General features: G+C 45.0%; 1 protein-coding gene across 4 annotated transcripts in view; it reads left to right on the top strand.

Moving 5' to 3' along the window:
- The window catches only part of MTSS2 (MTSS I-BAR domain containing 2), a 271,361-nt gene that overhangs the window by 225,298 nt on the left and 30,144 nt on the right, over positions 1–15,919 (top strand). For 2 of the 4 annotated variants that reach the window (XM_029609225.1, XM_029609224.1), the window contains one exon: positions 13,248–13,322. The exons of the other annotated variants lie outside the window; for them this stretch is intronic. In XM_029609225.1, coding sequence (XP_029465085.1) covers positions 13,248–13,322 — 75 coding nt within the window. The remainder of the gene's footprint in view (positions 1–13,247; positions 13,323–15,919) is intronic. 4 annotated transcript variants of the gene reach the window in all.

Raw genomic sequence — 15,919 nt, 5'->3', positions numbered from 1 at the left:
TGAATTATATCCTGTATGCAACTGGGAGCTAGTGCAATTGACTTGAGCTTGGCTTTATGTGGTCGGTTGCTTTGACCCCTGCCAGGATTCCAGCAGCTGTGCTTTGTAAGTGTTGGAAGCATTTTAGATTATATTGTGAGATATTGTAGAACAGAGAATTATAGTAGTTAATGCGGCTGGCTGTTAATGTGTATAACATGGTGGCAAGATTGTGTTTCTGAAAATAGTTGCGAAGTTGACAGATCTGGTGCAGATGCATAAAGGAGGTAGTTAGCACCTTTGAAATGTGGGCTTCCATTGTAAGGTTGTGGTCGAGTTGAACTCCCAGACTTCACATTGAGTCCTTAGGCTGTAAGGGAAGGCAGGGATAGTAAAGCATGCCCTTGTCAGCTTAGCCAGAGGTGTTCAGCTTTGGAGGGGTTGAATTTGAGTTTGTGGTTTTTGAGTTGTTGGGTTACTGCTGTAAGACAGTGGTAAAGATTGGTGATAGAAGAGGTTTGGCCCTGTCTTCATACAGAATTGGATGACATCGGCCAATAAGTGGCATTCAGTGTTGAAAGACTAGAGCGGATGAATGTAAATGTTGAAGAGGACTGGGGAAAGCATAGAACCCAGAAGTACTCCACAGGCGAGGTCTTGGGGTAAGGATTATTTGTTTGCTCATGATTACGGACTGAGCCCTGTTGGCCTGGAGAGATTCAAACCATTTAAGTACTGTGTCTTCATTGCCGATGTCACTTAATCATTGTAATAGGAGTTGGGGACCAACAGTGTCAAAGGCGGCAGAGAGATCTAATAGGACTAGGAGGGAATCACCACCTTGTCAACATTTTTGTGGATGCTGTTATGGCTAATAGGATGGATTCTGTTCCATGTCCTTTCCCAAATTTGCATGGGTAGGAATATATATAGGACACAGTAACATAAGAACATGCCATATTGGGCCAGACCAAGGGTCCATCAAGCCCAGCATCCTGTTTCCAACAGTGACCAATCCAGGCCATAAGAACCTGGCAAGTAACCAAAAACTTAGTCTAACTCTTGCTACTGTTGCTAATAATAGCAGTGGCTATTCTCTAAGTCAACTTAATTAATAGCAGGTAATGGACTTCTCCTCCAAGAACTTATCCAATCCTTTTTTAAACACAGCTACACTAACCACATCCTCTGGCAACAAATTCCAGAGTTTAATTGTGCGTTGAGTGAAAAAGAACTTTCTCCGATTAGTTTTAAATGTGCCACATGCTAACTTCAAGGAGTGCCCTCCAGTCTTTCTATTATCCAAAAGAGTAAATAACTGATTCAAATTAACCCGTACTAGACCTCTCATGATTTTAAACCCCTCTATCATATCCCCCCTCAGCTGTCTCTTCTCCAAGCTGAAAAGTCCTAACCTCTTTAGTCTTTCCTCATAGGGGAGCTGTTCCATTCCCTTTATCATTTTGGTCGCCCTTCTCTGTACCTTCTCCATTGCAACTATATCTTTTTTGAGATGCGGCGACCAGAATTGTACACAGTATTCAAGGTGCGGTCTCACCAAGAAGCGATTCAGAGGCATTATGACATTTTCCGTTTTATTCACCATTCCCTTTCTAATAATTCCCAACATTCTGTTTGCTTTTTTGACTGCCGCAGCACACTGAACCGGCGATTTCAATGTGTTATCCACTATGACGCCTAGATCTCTTTCTTGGGTGGTAGCTCCTAATATGGAACCTAATACTGTGTAACTATAGCATGGGTTACTTTTCCCTATATGCATCACCTTGCACTTATCCACATTAAATTTCATCTGCCATTTCGATGCACAATTTTCCAGTCTCAGAAGGTCTTCCTGCAATTTATCACAATCTGCTTGTGATTTAACTACTCTGAACAATTTTGTATCATCTGCAAATGTGATTATCTCACTCGTCGTATTTCTTTCCAGATCATTTATAAATATATTGAAAAGTGGGTCCCAATAAAGATCCCTGAGGCACTCCACTGCCCACTCCCTTCCACTTAGAAAATTGACCATTTAATCCTACTCTTTGTTTCCTGTCTTTTAGCCAGTTTGCAATCCACGAAAGGACATCGCCACCTATCCCATGACTTTTTACTTTTCCTAGAAGCCTCTCCTGAGGAACTTTGTCAAACGCCTTCTGAAAATCCAAATATACTACATCTACCGGTTCACCTTTACCTACATGTTTATTAACTCCTTCAAAAAAGTGAAGCAGATTTGTGAGGCAAGACGTGCCTTGGGTAAAGCCATGCTGACTTTGTTCCATTAAACTATGTCTTTCTATATGTTCTGTCATTTTGATATTTAGAACACTTTCCACTATTTTTCCTGGCACTGAAGTCAGGTTAACTGGTCTGTAGTTTCCCAGATCACCCCTGGAGCCCTTTTTAAATATTGGGGTTACATTAGCCACCCTCCAGTCTTCAGGTACAATGGATGATTTTAATGATAGGTTACAAATTTTTACTAATAGGTCTGAAATTTCATTTTTTAGTTCCTTCAGTACCCTGGGGTGTATACCATCCGGTCCAGGTGATTTACTACTCTTCAGTTTGTCAATCAGGCCTACCACATCTTCTAGGTTCACTGTGATTTGGCTCAGTCCATCTGAATCATCACCCATGAAAACCTTCTCTGATACAGGTATCTCCCCAACATCCTCTTCAGTAAACACTGAAGCAAAAAAATCATTTAATCTTTCCGTGATGGCCTTATCTTCTCTAATTGCCCCTTTATCCCCTCTATCATCTAACTACCCAACTGACTCCCTCACAGGCTTTCTACTTCTGATATATTTTTTTAAAGTTTTTACTGTGAGTTTTTGCCTCCACGGCCAACTTCTTTTCAAATTCTCTCTTAGCCTGCCTTATCAATGTCTTACATTTAACTTGCCAACACTTATGTATTATCCTATTTTCTTCTGTTGGATCCTTCTTCCAATTTTTGAATGAAGATCTTTTGGCTAAAATAGCTTCTTTCACCTCACCTTTTAACCATGCTGGTAATCGTTTTGCCTTCTTTCCACTATTCTTAATGTGTGGAATACATGTGGACTGTGCTTCTATGATGGTATTTTTTAACAATGACCACGCCTCTTGCACACTTTTTACCTTTTTAGTTGCTCCTTTCAGTTTTTTTCGAATTATTTTTCTCATTTTATCAAAGTTTCCCTTTTGAAAGTTTAGCACGAGAGCCATGGATTTGCTTACTGTTCCCCTTCCAGTCATTAATTCAAATTTGATCATAAGCAGCCCCACCACCGTTACCTCTCTCACCAAATCCTGTGCTCCACTGAGAATTAGATCTAAAATGGCTCCCTCTCTCGTCGGTTCCTGAACCAATTGCTCCATAAAGCTGTCATTTATTCCATCCAGGAACTTTATCTCTCTAGCATGTCCCGATGATATATTTACCTAGTCAATATTGGGGTAATTGAAATCTCCCATTATTACTGCAGTACCAATTTGGTTAGCTTCCCTAATTTCTCTTAGCATTTCATTGTCTGTCCCACCATCTTGACCAGTGGATGGTAGTATACTCCTATCACTATAGTCTTCCCCAACACACAAGGGATTTCTACCCATAAAGATTCGATTGTGCATTTAGTCTCATGTAGGATGTTTATCTTGTTGGACTCTATGCCATCCCACGCATAAAGTGCCACACCTCCTCCTGAGTGCTCATCTCTGTCATTGTGATATAATTTGTACCTTGGTATAGCACTGTCCCATTGGTTATCCTCCTTCCACCATGTTTCTGAGATGCCAATTAAGTCTATATCATCATTCACTGCTATACATTCTAATTCTCCATCTTACCTCTTAGAATATGAATATATATATAATCTTGGTTTATTTGGGGGAAGTTTTAAAGAGAAAATGATATGTTTTTCAGGTAACTATAGGCCACTTAATCTGACCATAGTAATAGGTACATTAATGGAATCATTACTAAAGGAAAAGATACTGGAATATGTTTCATCAAAGAGATCACAGAAGAGAAATCAGCATAGTTTTACCAGAGGGAGATCATATCAGACTAATCTGATTAATTTCTTGGACTAGTTGACCAAAGATTAAGATTGAGGGTGAGCAGAGTATATGGTGTATTTTGACCTCAGTAAAGCTTTTGGTACTATCCCACATAAGAGGCTCAAAAATAAGCTGAGCAGCCTAGCGTTGGGTCCAAAAGTGAGAAATTGTGTCGGGCAAGAAAGGGGTAGTTATAAATAGTGTTCGTTCCATGACAAAGTGGTCATTAGAGAATTGTCTCAGATCAGTCATGGGGCCATTAATACTATACAGAGGTTAGTAGAAAAGGTTTGTCTTTTTGCAAGTGATACTAAGATATACAACAAGGTGGACATTCCAGATAGGGTAGAAAAAATGTGACCCAATAAAAGGAAGCTTGAAGAGTGGCCAAAAGTTCAAGAGTGTGGCAACTAAAATTTAATTCAAAAGAAAATTGCATCCTGCATTTGGGCTACAGAAATCCAAGAGAGCAGTACATGATGGGGAGAATGGGGTAAGGTACTTCTACGCACCATGACAGGACAGAGGTCCTGGGATGATCCACTCTGATGACTTCAAGGTTGCAAAACAGTGTAAGAAGGCAATGTTGAGACTCAGTTGAATATTCAAATGCATAGGGAGATGTATTACCAGTAGATAAAAAAAAAAAAAAAAAAGAGGTAAGAATACTTCTGTACTAATCATTGATGAGGCTTCATCTGGAATATTGTCTTCAGTTCTGGATGCCATATTTCCAAAAAGGATATACAGAGGGTAGAGACAGTCCAGAAGAGGGCAACTCAAATGGTGCAGCCCCTATATTCTATGCCATATGAAGTGAGACTTAAATATGTGTACCCTGGAAGAGAGAAGGAAGATGGGATATATACAGAGGGTACAGTTCCGAGGCATTTCTGGGGGTAACAGTGTTTTGCTTGCAGAAATGTCCTGTTATACAATGGAACCCCTTCCCCCACACACACACACTCCTGCATATACAGGTAAACATGTGCGCATAAGTCATGTTTGCTTGTAAGTTTACCCGGACTGAACAGAGATGTTGCCGGGAGCGGGTTGGGAAAGGATTCTCACTTATAAGCATATTTTTGCATTTTCAAAAAATATATGTGTAAAATTTCCCCCAAAAATTTCTGCGCCCAGTTTAACAGCTGTAATTGTGCATGAGTCGCGTGGGTGGGATAATTTTCACAAAGCACATGTGCATACTTTTCCTTAGGAAGTTGGCATGACTTATGCACATAGGGGCAGATTTTTAGAGGAGCGTGCGCGGGGTACATTTGTGCGAGCTACCTGGCGCGCACAAATGTACACCCAATTTTATAATATGCGTGCGCTGCTGCTCACATGTTATAAAATCCGGGGTCGGCGCACGCAAGGGGGTGCACACTTATGCACCTTGCGCGTGCCGAGCCCTAGGGGAGGCCCGATGGCTTTCCCCATTCCCTCCGAGCCACTCCGAAATTGGAGCGGCCTCGGAGGGAAGTTTCCTTTTGCTGCACCCCCCCCCACCTTCCCCTCCCTTCCCCTATCTAACCCACCCCCCAGCCCTACCTAAATCCCCCCCCCCCCACCTTTGTTGTCTAAGTTACGCCTGCCCGAGGCAGGCGTAACTTGCGTGCGCGGCCGGCTACCAGCGCACTGTACCCCGGCACAGCCACTGTGCCGGAGGACTTGGGACCGACCCTGCCCCGCCCCCTTCCCGCCCCTTTTTCAAAGCCCCAGGACATACATGCATCCCGGGGCTTCCGCGTGCCGCCGAGCCTATGCAAAATAGGCTCGGCACGCGCAGGTTTTTTTTTTTAAAGGGTTACGTGCGTATATTACGCGCGTAACCGTTTGAAAATCTACCCCATAATTTATGCAGGCTATTACAAAATTCTAGAAAGCATTGAAATTAAGCATAGAGAATGCTTAGCTTAGAGGACGTTAGTGCTTCCCAACCTGCTCCTGGAGGCACACCTAGCCAGTCAGGTTTTCAGGATTACAATAAATACACTGGTCTACATTTGAAAAAAAACGTTTTCTGCTGACCTAATTATTTTTGCTGATTTTACCCAAATGAAAGGTGCTGATTCCAAATATGAAGTAAAAAAATATACAATACATCAAATTTTTTTACAAATGATAAATGTTTGATTAAAGATTATAAAGTCACATATCAAGGGTAATAAGAAGTTCGTCGCAGTGAGCAACCGGTCTTATAGCTGAGGGGAGATTGGGTACTGGATGGAAGATTTTGTCTTTGTGTTCACGCCTGTAATAATTACCATGCAGAAGTAGCAGTCATCAACATGGTTTTGGGGCTCTCGCCACACTATTGGAACTCTGACCTTTAGTCCACTGTCTCAGGTTTTCAACCCATGTCCTGCACACTTTATGTGGTGCACAAGGTTTGTCCTGGTCACACAGTTTAACCCTGAAATATGCATGATAAGCTTTTCGTACAAAGTCAAATATATGTGTCCTTTGTTTGGGTGTTGTAAAATAACCACAAATGTAAAAGAATACATCAGGATCATTCCAGCACCTTCCATGAACTATTCGAGTGTTGGATGACATATTCAGAAAAACAGATTTGCTGTGAATTCTAAGCCTCTTGAACGACTGAATGCTACCATCGGTTTTCACGCTGCTTATATAGCCATAAAATGCCGACGTCAGCAGTTTTAAACTGTTTAATAAGCAGTCTTCCTATTGGTTATACCAATTGCGTATTCAGCATATCTTTCTGCGCATTAATTATCTTTTTGCGTATTCAGCATATCTAAATAATAATGCTACGTTTTTGCTATAAGAGTTTATGAGTAGACAGCGTTTTGCACAAAAAACGGATGTGGCTGGAGGAAACGGATGTGATTTTTGGATTCAGCACACTAAAATACATAAAGATCACATGTTATCCTGTAGTCAGCAAAATTGATGTAGACCAGTGATATAGATGAGATAGATTTGCATACCCTGGGTCTCCAGGGTATGCAAACCTATCTCATGCATATTCATTGTGGATATCCTGAAAACCAGACCGGTTAGATGTGTCTCCATGAGAAGGGTTGGGAAACACTTGGAGGAAGTGAAGGTACAGCTTTTGTATATTGCAGCAGAAAAAAGAAATAAATTATATGGGCCTTGTAGTCTTTTTTTTTTGCTTGCTGTAATGTTTCTGTAGATACTGGGATCTGTGCTGCTATGGCAGGGGTGGCCAACTCCGGTCCTCAAGAGCCACAATGAGGCCTAGTTTTCAGGATATCCATAATGAATATACATAAGATAGATTTGCATACAATGGAAGCAGTACATGCAAATCTATCTCATAAATATTCATTGTGAATATCCTTGCAATCCAGACCTGTTTGTGACTCTTGAGCACCGGAGCTGGTCACCTCTGTGCTATGGTGCCTAATCCTGCTCAAGTATGCTTTTGCTCAGCAGAAGATCACCTCCACTAAAGAGTAATTTTCTGCATCTCTATCTCAAGCCATGTACTGCAGAAGTCTTGAATTTAGTCCAACTTTATATATATTTTTTAAATCTTCACCAGATCCTGCGAATGAGAGAAACAGCTGCATGAATTGTCTTTAGTTTTGATTTGTTAACTGTATAACCTCCATTCTGCAAAATTTAAAGTGAGCAAAACTTTTTACATAGGAGTAAATCTTCTTAGTACAAAGCTGCAGAGCCATAAAACTGGCCCAAATATCTTTTTGTAATGGAGAAAAAATGCCACAGGCTGATTATCTCCAGATATCCAGCTGTGTATGTAGCTCAGATGTTTTGCAGACTCCAGGCCTGTCAGTGTACATTAGCAGGATTCAGACCATGCGGACACCTGAAATGGAATGAAGCAGTGGGAAAACTAAACTAGCGCACTCACACTGAGGAGGAGACACGAGTCAGAGGCTTATTGATGGGGAGACAGCAGCTGTAGCATTGGTTCCCCCAATTCCACTTGCTGAATTGAGCCACAATTGGTAAATGCACCAATATATTAAAATCAGACAAAATTCTGTTAGGTGAGCTGTGATCTATTTCTTTATGTTAGCTTTAGTTAAATTGGGTTTCAAGCGAGTTAGCTTCTCTTTGAAACTATATGTCAAATATAAATAAATAAATATATATATATATATATATATATATATATATATATATATATATATATATATATATATATATATATATATACAAGCCGTTAAGCCCGTTAAAACGGGCTACATTACATTTTTTTTCAGTCCATTTTCTAACACAGCACCCTTCTACACTTTTTCTCCCTCTCTCCCCCTTCCCCTCGTTCACTCCTCCCCTTTCCTCCACTCAGTCTTACTCACTCTGTCTCCCACTGCCTCCTTCCCCTCACTCCCACCTCTCTCCCCTTCCCTCAGTCACTCCCCACCCTCTCTCAATCCCATCCCCTCCCCCTCAGCCCTCCTCCACTCCCTTTTTCTCTGCTCCACAACTTCTTACCCTTCCACTTACTCACATCCCTGTCTCTCACCTCTCCCTCATTCTCCCTCTCTGCCCTCCTCCACTCCCTTTTTCTCTGCTCCACAACTTCTTACCCTTCCACTTACTCACATCCCTGTCTCTCACCTCTCCCTCATTCTCCCTCTCCCCCTTCCACTTACTCACATCCCTGTCTCTCACCTCTCCCTCATTCTCCCTCTCCCCTCACTCTTCCCCACCCCCTACCTCCCTCCCACACACTCACTCAGTCCCTCCCTCCCCCTCCCACTCAGTCCCCCCCTCCCACTCAGTCACTCCCTCCCTCCCTCCCTCTCACTCAGTCCATCCCTCCCTCGCTACTGGCCGCCGCCCGCTGCCACCCGCCGCTGCCGCTGCCACCCGACGCTGACACCGCCCAACGCCGCCGCTACCGCTGCCACCCGCCGCCGCCGCCATGTTTTTTTTTCTGATGACGCTGGCTGAGACCGACGTGCTCGTCCGCACATGCGCGGTAGAGCTGGTCTCTACTGCGCATTTGCAGCACGTCGGTCAACCTTCAATTATTAGGTTGATATATATATATATATATATATATATATTGTGATGCATTACGACCTGGCCCGGGGCAGAAACAGCTGAGACACAGCCAAGCAGAAGCTAGTGGTACCAAACTTAGCCACCGGAGGGCGCTGAGGAAGGTAGCAAAGACTACACTTCCCAGGTTCCCTGAACCAACACCTGACCCCTGGCTGGAGCCTGAGCAGGAACAGGTGGAGGAAATTGGGACTGATCCCTATGACTCAGCAGAGTCTATGGAGGCTGAGGAAGAGGGCGTGCCACCGTGGTGGAACTGGCCACAAAAGCCCGGCTCCTCAGAGTCTGAGGAGGAGGAGATGGAGGTAAGCTGGGGAGAGGAAAGCTCCAGCTGTTCCTCTATGGAGGTAGAATAACCAGGAGGTTGGGGGATGGTAAATCCTGGGTTTAGACAAAGAGATTTAAGAAATGTTGAAGGGATATTAGAGTGCAAATGCTGTTTAACTTTAAGCTTGCTAAGGAGAACCTAAGCAGTTAGGCTTAGGGGGATTGTACTGTCAACCAGGCATTGTTGCAGGGCTGCAGCCGGTGAGGCTACAGGCCTACATTAAATCCTTTTTGTGATAAGGGCCTTTTTTCCTGTGTACTGTTTGGGAGTGCCAGGACTAGGCCTGGCACTCTGACTAGGGCCTGTGAGGAGTCCATAGCAGCGCTGTGCATGAGCTGTGCAAGGGGATGGGCCGTGGCATAGGAGCGAAGCCAGAGGCCTGAAGCCCAGCAAAGCCCCACAGCATGCCGAGCGGAGGGACCTGATCGTGACAATATATATATATATATGTGTATATTCTCCCAGCCACTCATAGTTCAGAAGTTCAGAATCTGTTTTATTCTATTCTATTCTCACATTTATGTGTCACCCTTTTCTAAAAAGGACTCAGGGTGACTTACAACAAAGAAATGATACAATTACGTTGCCAGAGGATGTGGTTAGTGCAGTTAGTGTAGCTGGGTTTAAAAAAGGATTGGATAAGTTCTTGGAGGAGAAGTCCATTACCTGCTATTAATTAAGTTGACTTTGAAAATAGCCACTGCTATTACTAGCAACAGTAACATGGAATAGACTTAGTTTTTGGGTTCTTGCCTGGTTCTTATGGCCTGGATTGGCCACTGTTGGAAACAGGATGCTGGGCTTGATGGACCCTTGGTCTGACCCAGAATGGCATGTTCTTATGTTCTTACGTTCAAAATGCAAATTTCAGGCTAAATGTATGCATACATACTAGCTAAAACCGTTCAAAATGCAAATTTCAGGCTAAATGTATGCATACATACTAGCTAAAACCCATTGAAATTATCTGGAGGCCCCTATTCACTTTCCTCTTCCCTAGTCAGAACCCAGAACTGCCTTCTCTCTCCCCAGCACACCCTGATCCCAACCCTTCTGCTTACTTTCCTAGTCTGAGCAGGCCTGGATTTGTCACTAGGCACACTAGCAGGCCAGTCCTGTAAAGGGCACTCAGCCGAGCACACTGCTTCACCCGCCGTTGGACGCTCGTTTTCGACACATGTCCACTACCTCTTATACAGTAAGGGGTTTTAGCGAGGCGAAAACGCACATTCAATCCCCTCCCCCAAACCAATAGCGTTCATCACATGCAAATGAGGCTATTAGTCATTCGCCTGAGATACCAAAAATAAATGTGCAGTCGATTCTCACATTTTACGCTCATTTACCGGAGCAGCCCGAAAAAGTATACAGGAAAGCAGAAAATACTGCTTTTTTTTCTGTACATCCTCTGACTTAATATCGTAACAATATTAAGTCGGAGGAACCAAAAGGTGCACCGATTAGGAAAACGGATGCTGCTAATATTGAGCATCCGTTTTCCAAACCCGCTGACAGCCCCCTCTCCTGGACCAAGGAGGTGCTAGGGGCGCGCAGTCGTCCCTAGCGCCTCCGTATAGCGCGACCCCTCATTTGCATTCTGTCTCGTGCGTTCTGAGAGGGGGCGCTGAAACGGACGTGCCTTTTTTTTTTTTTTTAGCACGTCCGAACTGTATCGGCCTGTAGGGTAGCAGAAACGTGAGGGGAGGCAGGGCAGCAGGCTGGCTGAAGATTTGCTGCTTGCCAATAAAAATAATATAAATTATACTAATAAATATAGTGAAAAACAACTTTAGTTTCGTAATGTAATGTAAAAGATGGAAATGTTTGCCAATTTGCTTCAGAATTTTTAAATCTTTGCCACAAGATCTACCCCTGAACTTCCACAGGAAACTTGGGGGCACTGTGCCTTAGACCTTCTGCCCCCTATTGACCAATCTTGTGGGGGGGGGGAGGGAAGAGGGGGATGACGGGGGGGGGGGGTGATAGCACCAACAATGTCACCGAGTCTGAGCACACTCCAGACGCCCCTTCCTAAGCCAACTCCAGCACACTCTGACCCCTTCACCAACACAACTCCAGCACTCCCTTTCCCCTTTAGTGGCCCAGCCCACACACTGACCCCTTTCCCCAGTTGACCCCAGCACACTGTGACACCCTTCCGTCCTTATGGCCCAGCCCCAGTGCAATCTGACTCCCTTCCCCAGCACACTGTGACCTCCTTACTCCCTCACCGGTCCAGGCCCCCCCCCCCCCCCTCCCGACACTCCCAACCACGATCCTCAGCTTGACCCTCCCACACCCTGCCACCCCCCCCCCCCCCACCCAGCATGCCTTGACTTCATGCCCCAGTGTGACCCCAGCACAGCCTGAACCCAGACTCACCTCTGCCCCAGCCCCATCCCACACAGCTTCATCTCCTGCCCCAGACTGACTCCAGCACTCCCCTCTCCTTCCCTACCACATCCTGATCCCAGCACTCGTTCTCTCCTGCCCAGCCCAAGCACACTCCTCTGCCCCTTCCCTGCATGACCTCCCCTTCCATTAACCCAAACAACAGAAACAGAACAAAAACCTGCAGCAAATGAACGCACCCCCTCCTCCGTACACCAAACCTGATGAAGTAAATGCCCCAGGACTCCCAACCCCACCCTTACCCAAATCCAGATTCTGAATCTGGGTTCTGACCCCCCCCCCACCTGCTCCAGAAGCCCGCCTCCCAGACGCCCCCCCCCCCATCCCAGCGCTTAACCCCGTTGCAGGTCCACCAGTGTTCCAGGGCAGCAGCAATCATCTCTCATCCCCGCCTCATGGCTCGAGGCTTGGAAAATGGCCGCCAGCCTCCCCGAGGCCCGTGCCGTTATGTTGTGCCGCTGCTGTGCAACATAACGGCGCCAGCCTTTAGGTTCACCAGCAGTCCTTTTCTAAACCCGGTGCATTAGGGCAGGAGCAGCAGATGATAGCTGCTGCTGCCCCGGTACAATGGCGGACCCGCAATGGGGTAAACACTGGAATGGGGGAAAGTCCGGGGAGGGAGATTCTGGGGGCATCTGTTTCAGTGGATTGGGTGGGAGTACTCAGATCTGGACTTTATTTTTGTTTTAATTAGAATTTGTTGGTTAGGATGTCCTTAGAGCTGGAATGAAAGGGGGCGGGGGCGGGGGACTCTGGACATCTTTTAACCCTCAGAGTTTGGATTCTGGTGAGTCGCTGGCTGGTGGGGAGCGTATGTGACAAATGGCAGATCCTGCCAAGTTTATTCCAGGAAGCCGAGCTGCACTCCTTGCAGAGTTGTATTACAGCATTCGCTGCCTGTGCATAAAGGTCACAGTGTGATTGGCTGAGAGGGCGGCTGCTTTGGGATGTCCTACTCTTATGGCAATAGCCAGGTAAACGGGCTGGAGTAAAATCGTAAAACTTAGCAAAAAAGCAAGAAGACACCTCAGAGTTATTGAGTCTGGGCATGATTAGCCATCGCAGGTGCTCAGGGCACAGAAAATGAAAAAAATCCAAGGCATTCAGTTGATGAAACACTGGCAGAGCCAATTGTGACTAGGAGTAAAAATGTGTGCAATTAATACTGAAGCAGTTCCCAACTGGAGATCAGAAGCCTTGAGTGAGTGAAAAATTAACATCCAGTTGTGCATGTGTGTTTAGAGGTGACGGTGTGGTATTAACATAATATCTGCACATGCCAGTATAACTCCAGCTGCTTGAAGGTCAATTTCTTGCATGCTTTTGGCTTTCTTAACCACTTGTTTTCTCTCTCTCTTTTCCTCCCTCCCTCTCTCTCTTTCCTGTGCTGCCTTGCTTCTGTGACCCTTTTCTCCCCTGCGGATCCTGGCTACGGCAGAAGTCCTCCAGCTCGGCGTCCTCGGAGGCCTCGGAAACGTGCCAGTCGGTTAGTGAGTGCAGCTCCCCCACCTCGGTTAGTTCTGGGTCCCGCTTCAGGGGCGCATTCAGGTGCTGGAAAGGGGAAGCCTTTGTCACCACCCCCCTCCCTCCCTCTTTTTCGCATGTTAGCACCCCCCTCCCTGGTACATACCAGGGTGAAACCCCCTAATAAGTACTGGTATGCAGAAATGTGCCCAGATAGTATTATAGCTTAGGCAGGAGTTGCAGGCGCAGCGCTTCTGCAATCCCCTCACAGTATTTGTTGGCTGTTAATGTGAGGTCCCAGGGAGTTTGCACATGCCTCTTGCTATGATTCTTGTCCATGTAATCTCTAAGTGGGCCATGATGTGACTTGTTGAGAGGTCTTAGGGGGAAAGCATGGTGCGTCGTGTTACCAGGCTCCCTGAATTTGCCATGTCACATTACTAACCCCCGTGGGATTCCCTACCTTGCAGTGGCATTTTACCAGGCCTCTCAGTATCTGTTGCTGTGCCTCTCCACACACTGCTTGGATAGTTTCACCGCCGTGCCCTTCACAACAGCCCTGAATTCCTGCTCCTGATCCACGTCTGCTCATCAGTTGCTTCTTGCCTGGTCATTGGTTGGGGGGGGGGGAAAAGGGGTTTTGATATAATCACTTCCATTTCAGGTACAAATCTACCCTAAATAAAACAAGAAGAAAGGAGGCACACAACAGAGATGCATTTTGTACGTGTTATAAAGATTTGGTCTGCAAGACAGATGTAGGAAAATGTGTCTCCACGACTAGCACTGGTGACTTCAGCAACAAGCTCATGTTAAACAACAAACCCAGAATGTCTTTATGGAAATACTTCTGAACATGCATCTGCTCATTGGAGAATCCTGCCAGCAACTTTCAAACTTCTCTCTCGCCCTGTCTCTCCACACACACACACACACACACACACACACACACACACACACTGCATATACCTACAGCCATACTCTACACATAATGCATTGATTTTTTTTTATGCAAAAGTGTAGGCACTCCTGGTCAAATTGTATGCTTCATTGAATCTCTAAGTGAACAGAAGCTGACACAACCTTTATAAAGTACAATGACATTTTTCTTTAATTTTAATGCAAAATTACTATTTACTTGCTAATTTTAACAGATTGAAAATAATGAAACAATGAATATGACATATACAAATGTCTGGATACGTTTATAGTTTATTCTTTACTACTTAAAAAAAAAAGGGTAATAAGGCCCAAAAAATGGATTGACTCATTAGACCACTGGTTCTCAACCTTTTTCCCATTGTGACACACCTAATTGACAATGCCCCGTATTACTTTTATTGTTAAGAATGACACAAGGGAAAAATAAGAGTACTCTCTCTGAATATCAATTATCTAAATAGTAAACATCCCAAACCAGAACAGCACCAACTTCCAGTGCTCAAACAGTAACCACCTTACCTAAGAAAAGGCAACACTGAAAATATTACACCAGGCCTTAAAACTCCAATACTCCTCCTATCAGGAAAATGGAACAAGCCAGGCTGCTATAGAAACTACACAGAAACTACACACCAGCAGAAAACCTCACCTGAATCACATGTGCTGACGCTCACCTAACAAAGAATAAAGAGACCCTAAAGCATAAATAGAAACATACAGACAAAAACTGAACTGGAAACCACAACAAGCCAGAGAGACTGCAGTGTAACAAAGGAAAAAGAGAAACGTCACCTGTCCTCATAAACAAATCCAGAAATACATAATCAACAGCAATAAAACCATAAAAGAGATTATTTCAAAACAGCTGATGAATGGAATATCCAATAATTAAAAACTCATATAAAAATTTCTAGATACCAATAAAATATTTCAAAATAGCAGACACAAAGGCCCAATAATGAAAAATAAGGATACAAAAATGCTTTGCTCTGCATACCTGGAAATGTGCCCTGAGTTTGATGCGAACTAGGGGGGGGGGAGGGGGGTATTGCTTGCATCTTTCTCCTCTCAGTCCAATACAAGCTCTCTCTCTCTCACACAGGCTCTCAATCCACACAATTACACACATGCTCTTTCTCTCACACAGGCTCTCAATCCACACAATTACACACAGTGTTGTGTTCCGCGGCCGTTGAAGGCCACGACCGTGGTCCCCTACCAGGCCTGTGACGGCAACCCACCGCGGGAGCTCCGGGGGAGGTCTCTGATCCTGGCCCGTCGCTTCGGCATGGGTCCCTGTGAGGAGGGGGAGCCGTCCCTGCTCCTCCCTCGCGGCGTCCAGCCGCGTTTCTCTCCGGGGAGAGAATCCAAGATGGCCGCCACCATCTTTAGGCGTGAGGCCGCGCCTCCTCCTCAGATTTAAAGGGACCTGATCCCTTTATCTACACTCACCTGTACCCTATGAGCCAGAGCAGAGGAAGTATAAAAGGAGGCTTCCTCTGCTCATTCCTTGACTAAGCAACTTTTGGGTGTCAGGTCTGCTTGCTTCGGTGAGTTCTTCTACTTCGGATCGTTGTTTCTGTCTTGTCTTGGTGTTCCTGGTTCCTGACTTCGGATCGGTTAGCGGTGATTCCTGGTGTGTGACTTCGGATTGGCTAGCGGTGATTCCTGGTGTTTGACTTTGGATTGGCAAACGGTGATTCC

Source organism: Rhinatrema bivittatum, chromosome 7 (genome assembly GCF_901001135.1).
Source record: "Rhinatrema bivittatum chromosome 7, aRhiBiv1.1, whole genome shotgun sequence".
NCBI lineage: Eukaryota > Metazoa > Chordata > Amphibia > Gymnophiona > Rhinatrematidae > Rhinatrema > Rhinatrema bivittatum.
This window is presented reverse-complemented; position numbering and strand designations above follow the sequence as displayed.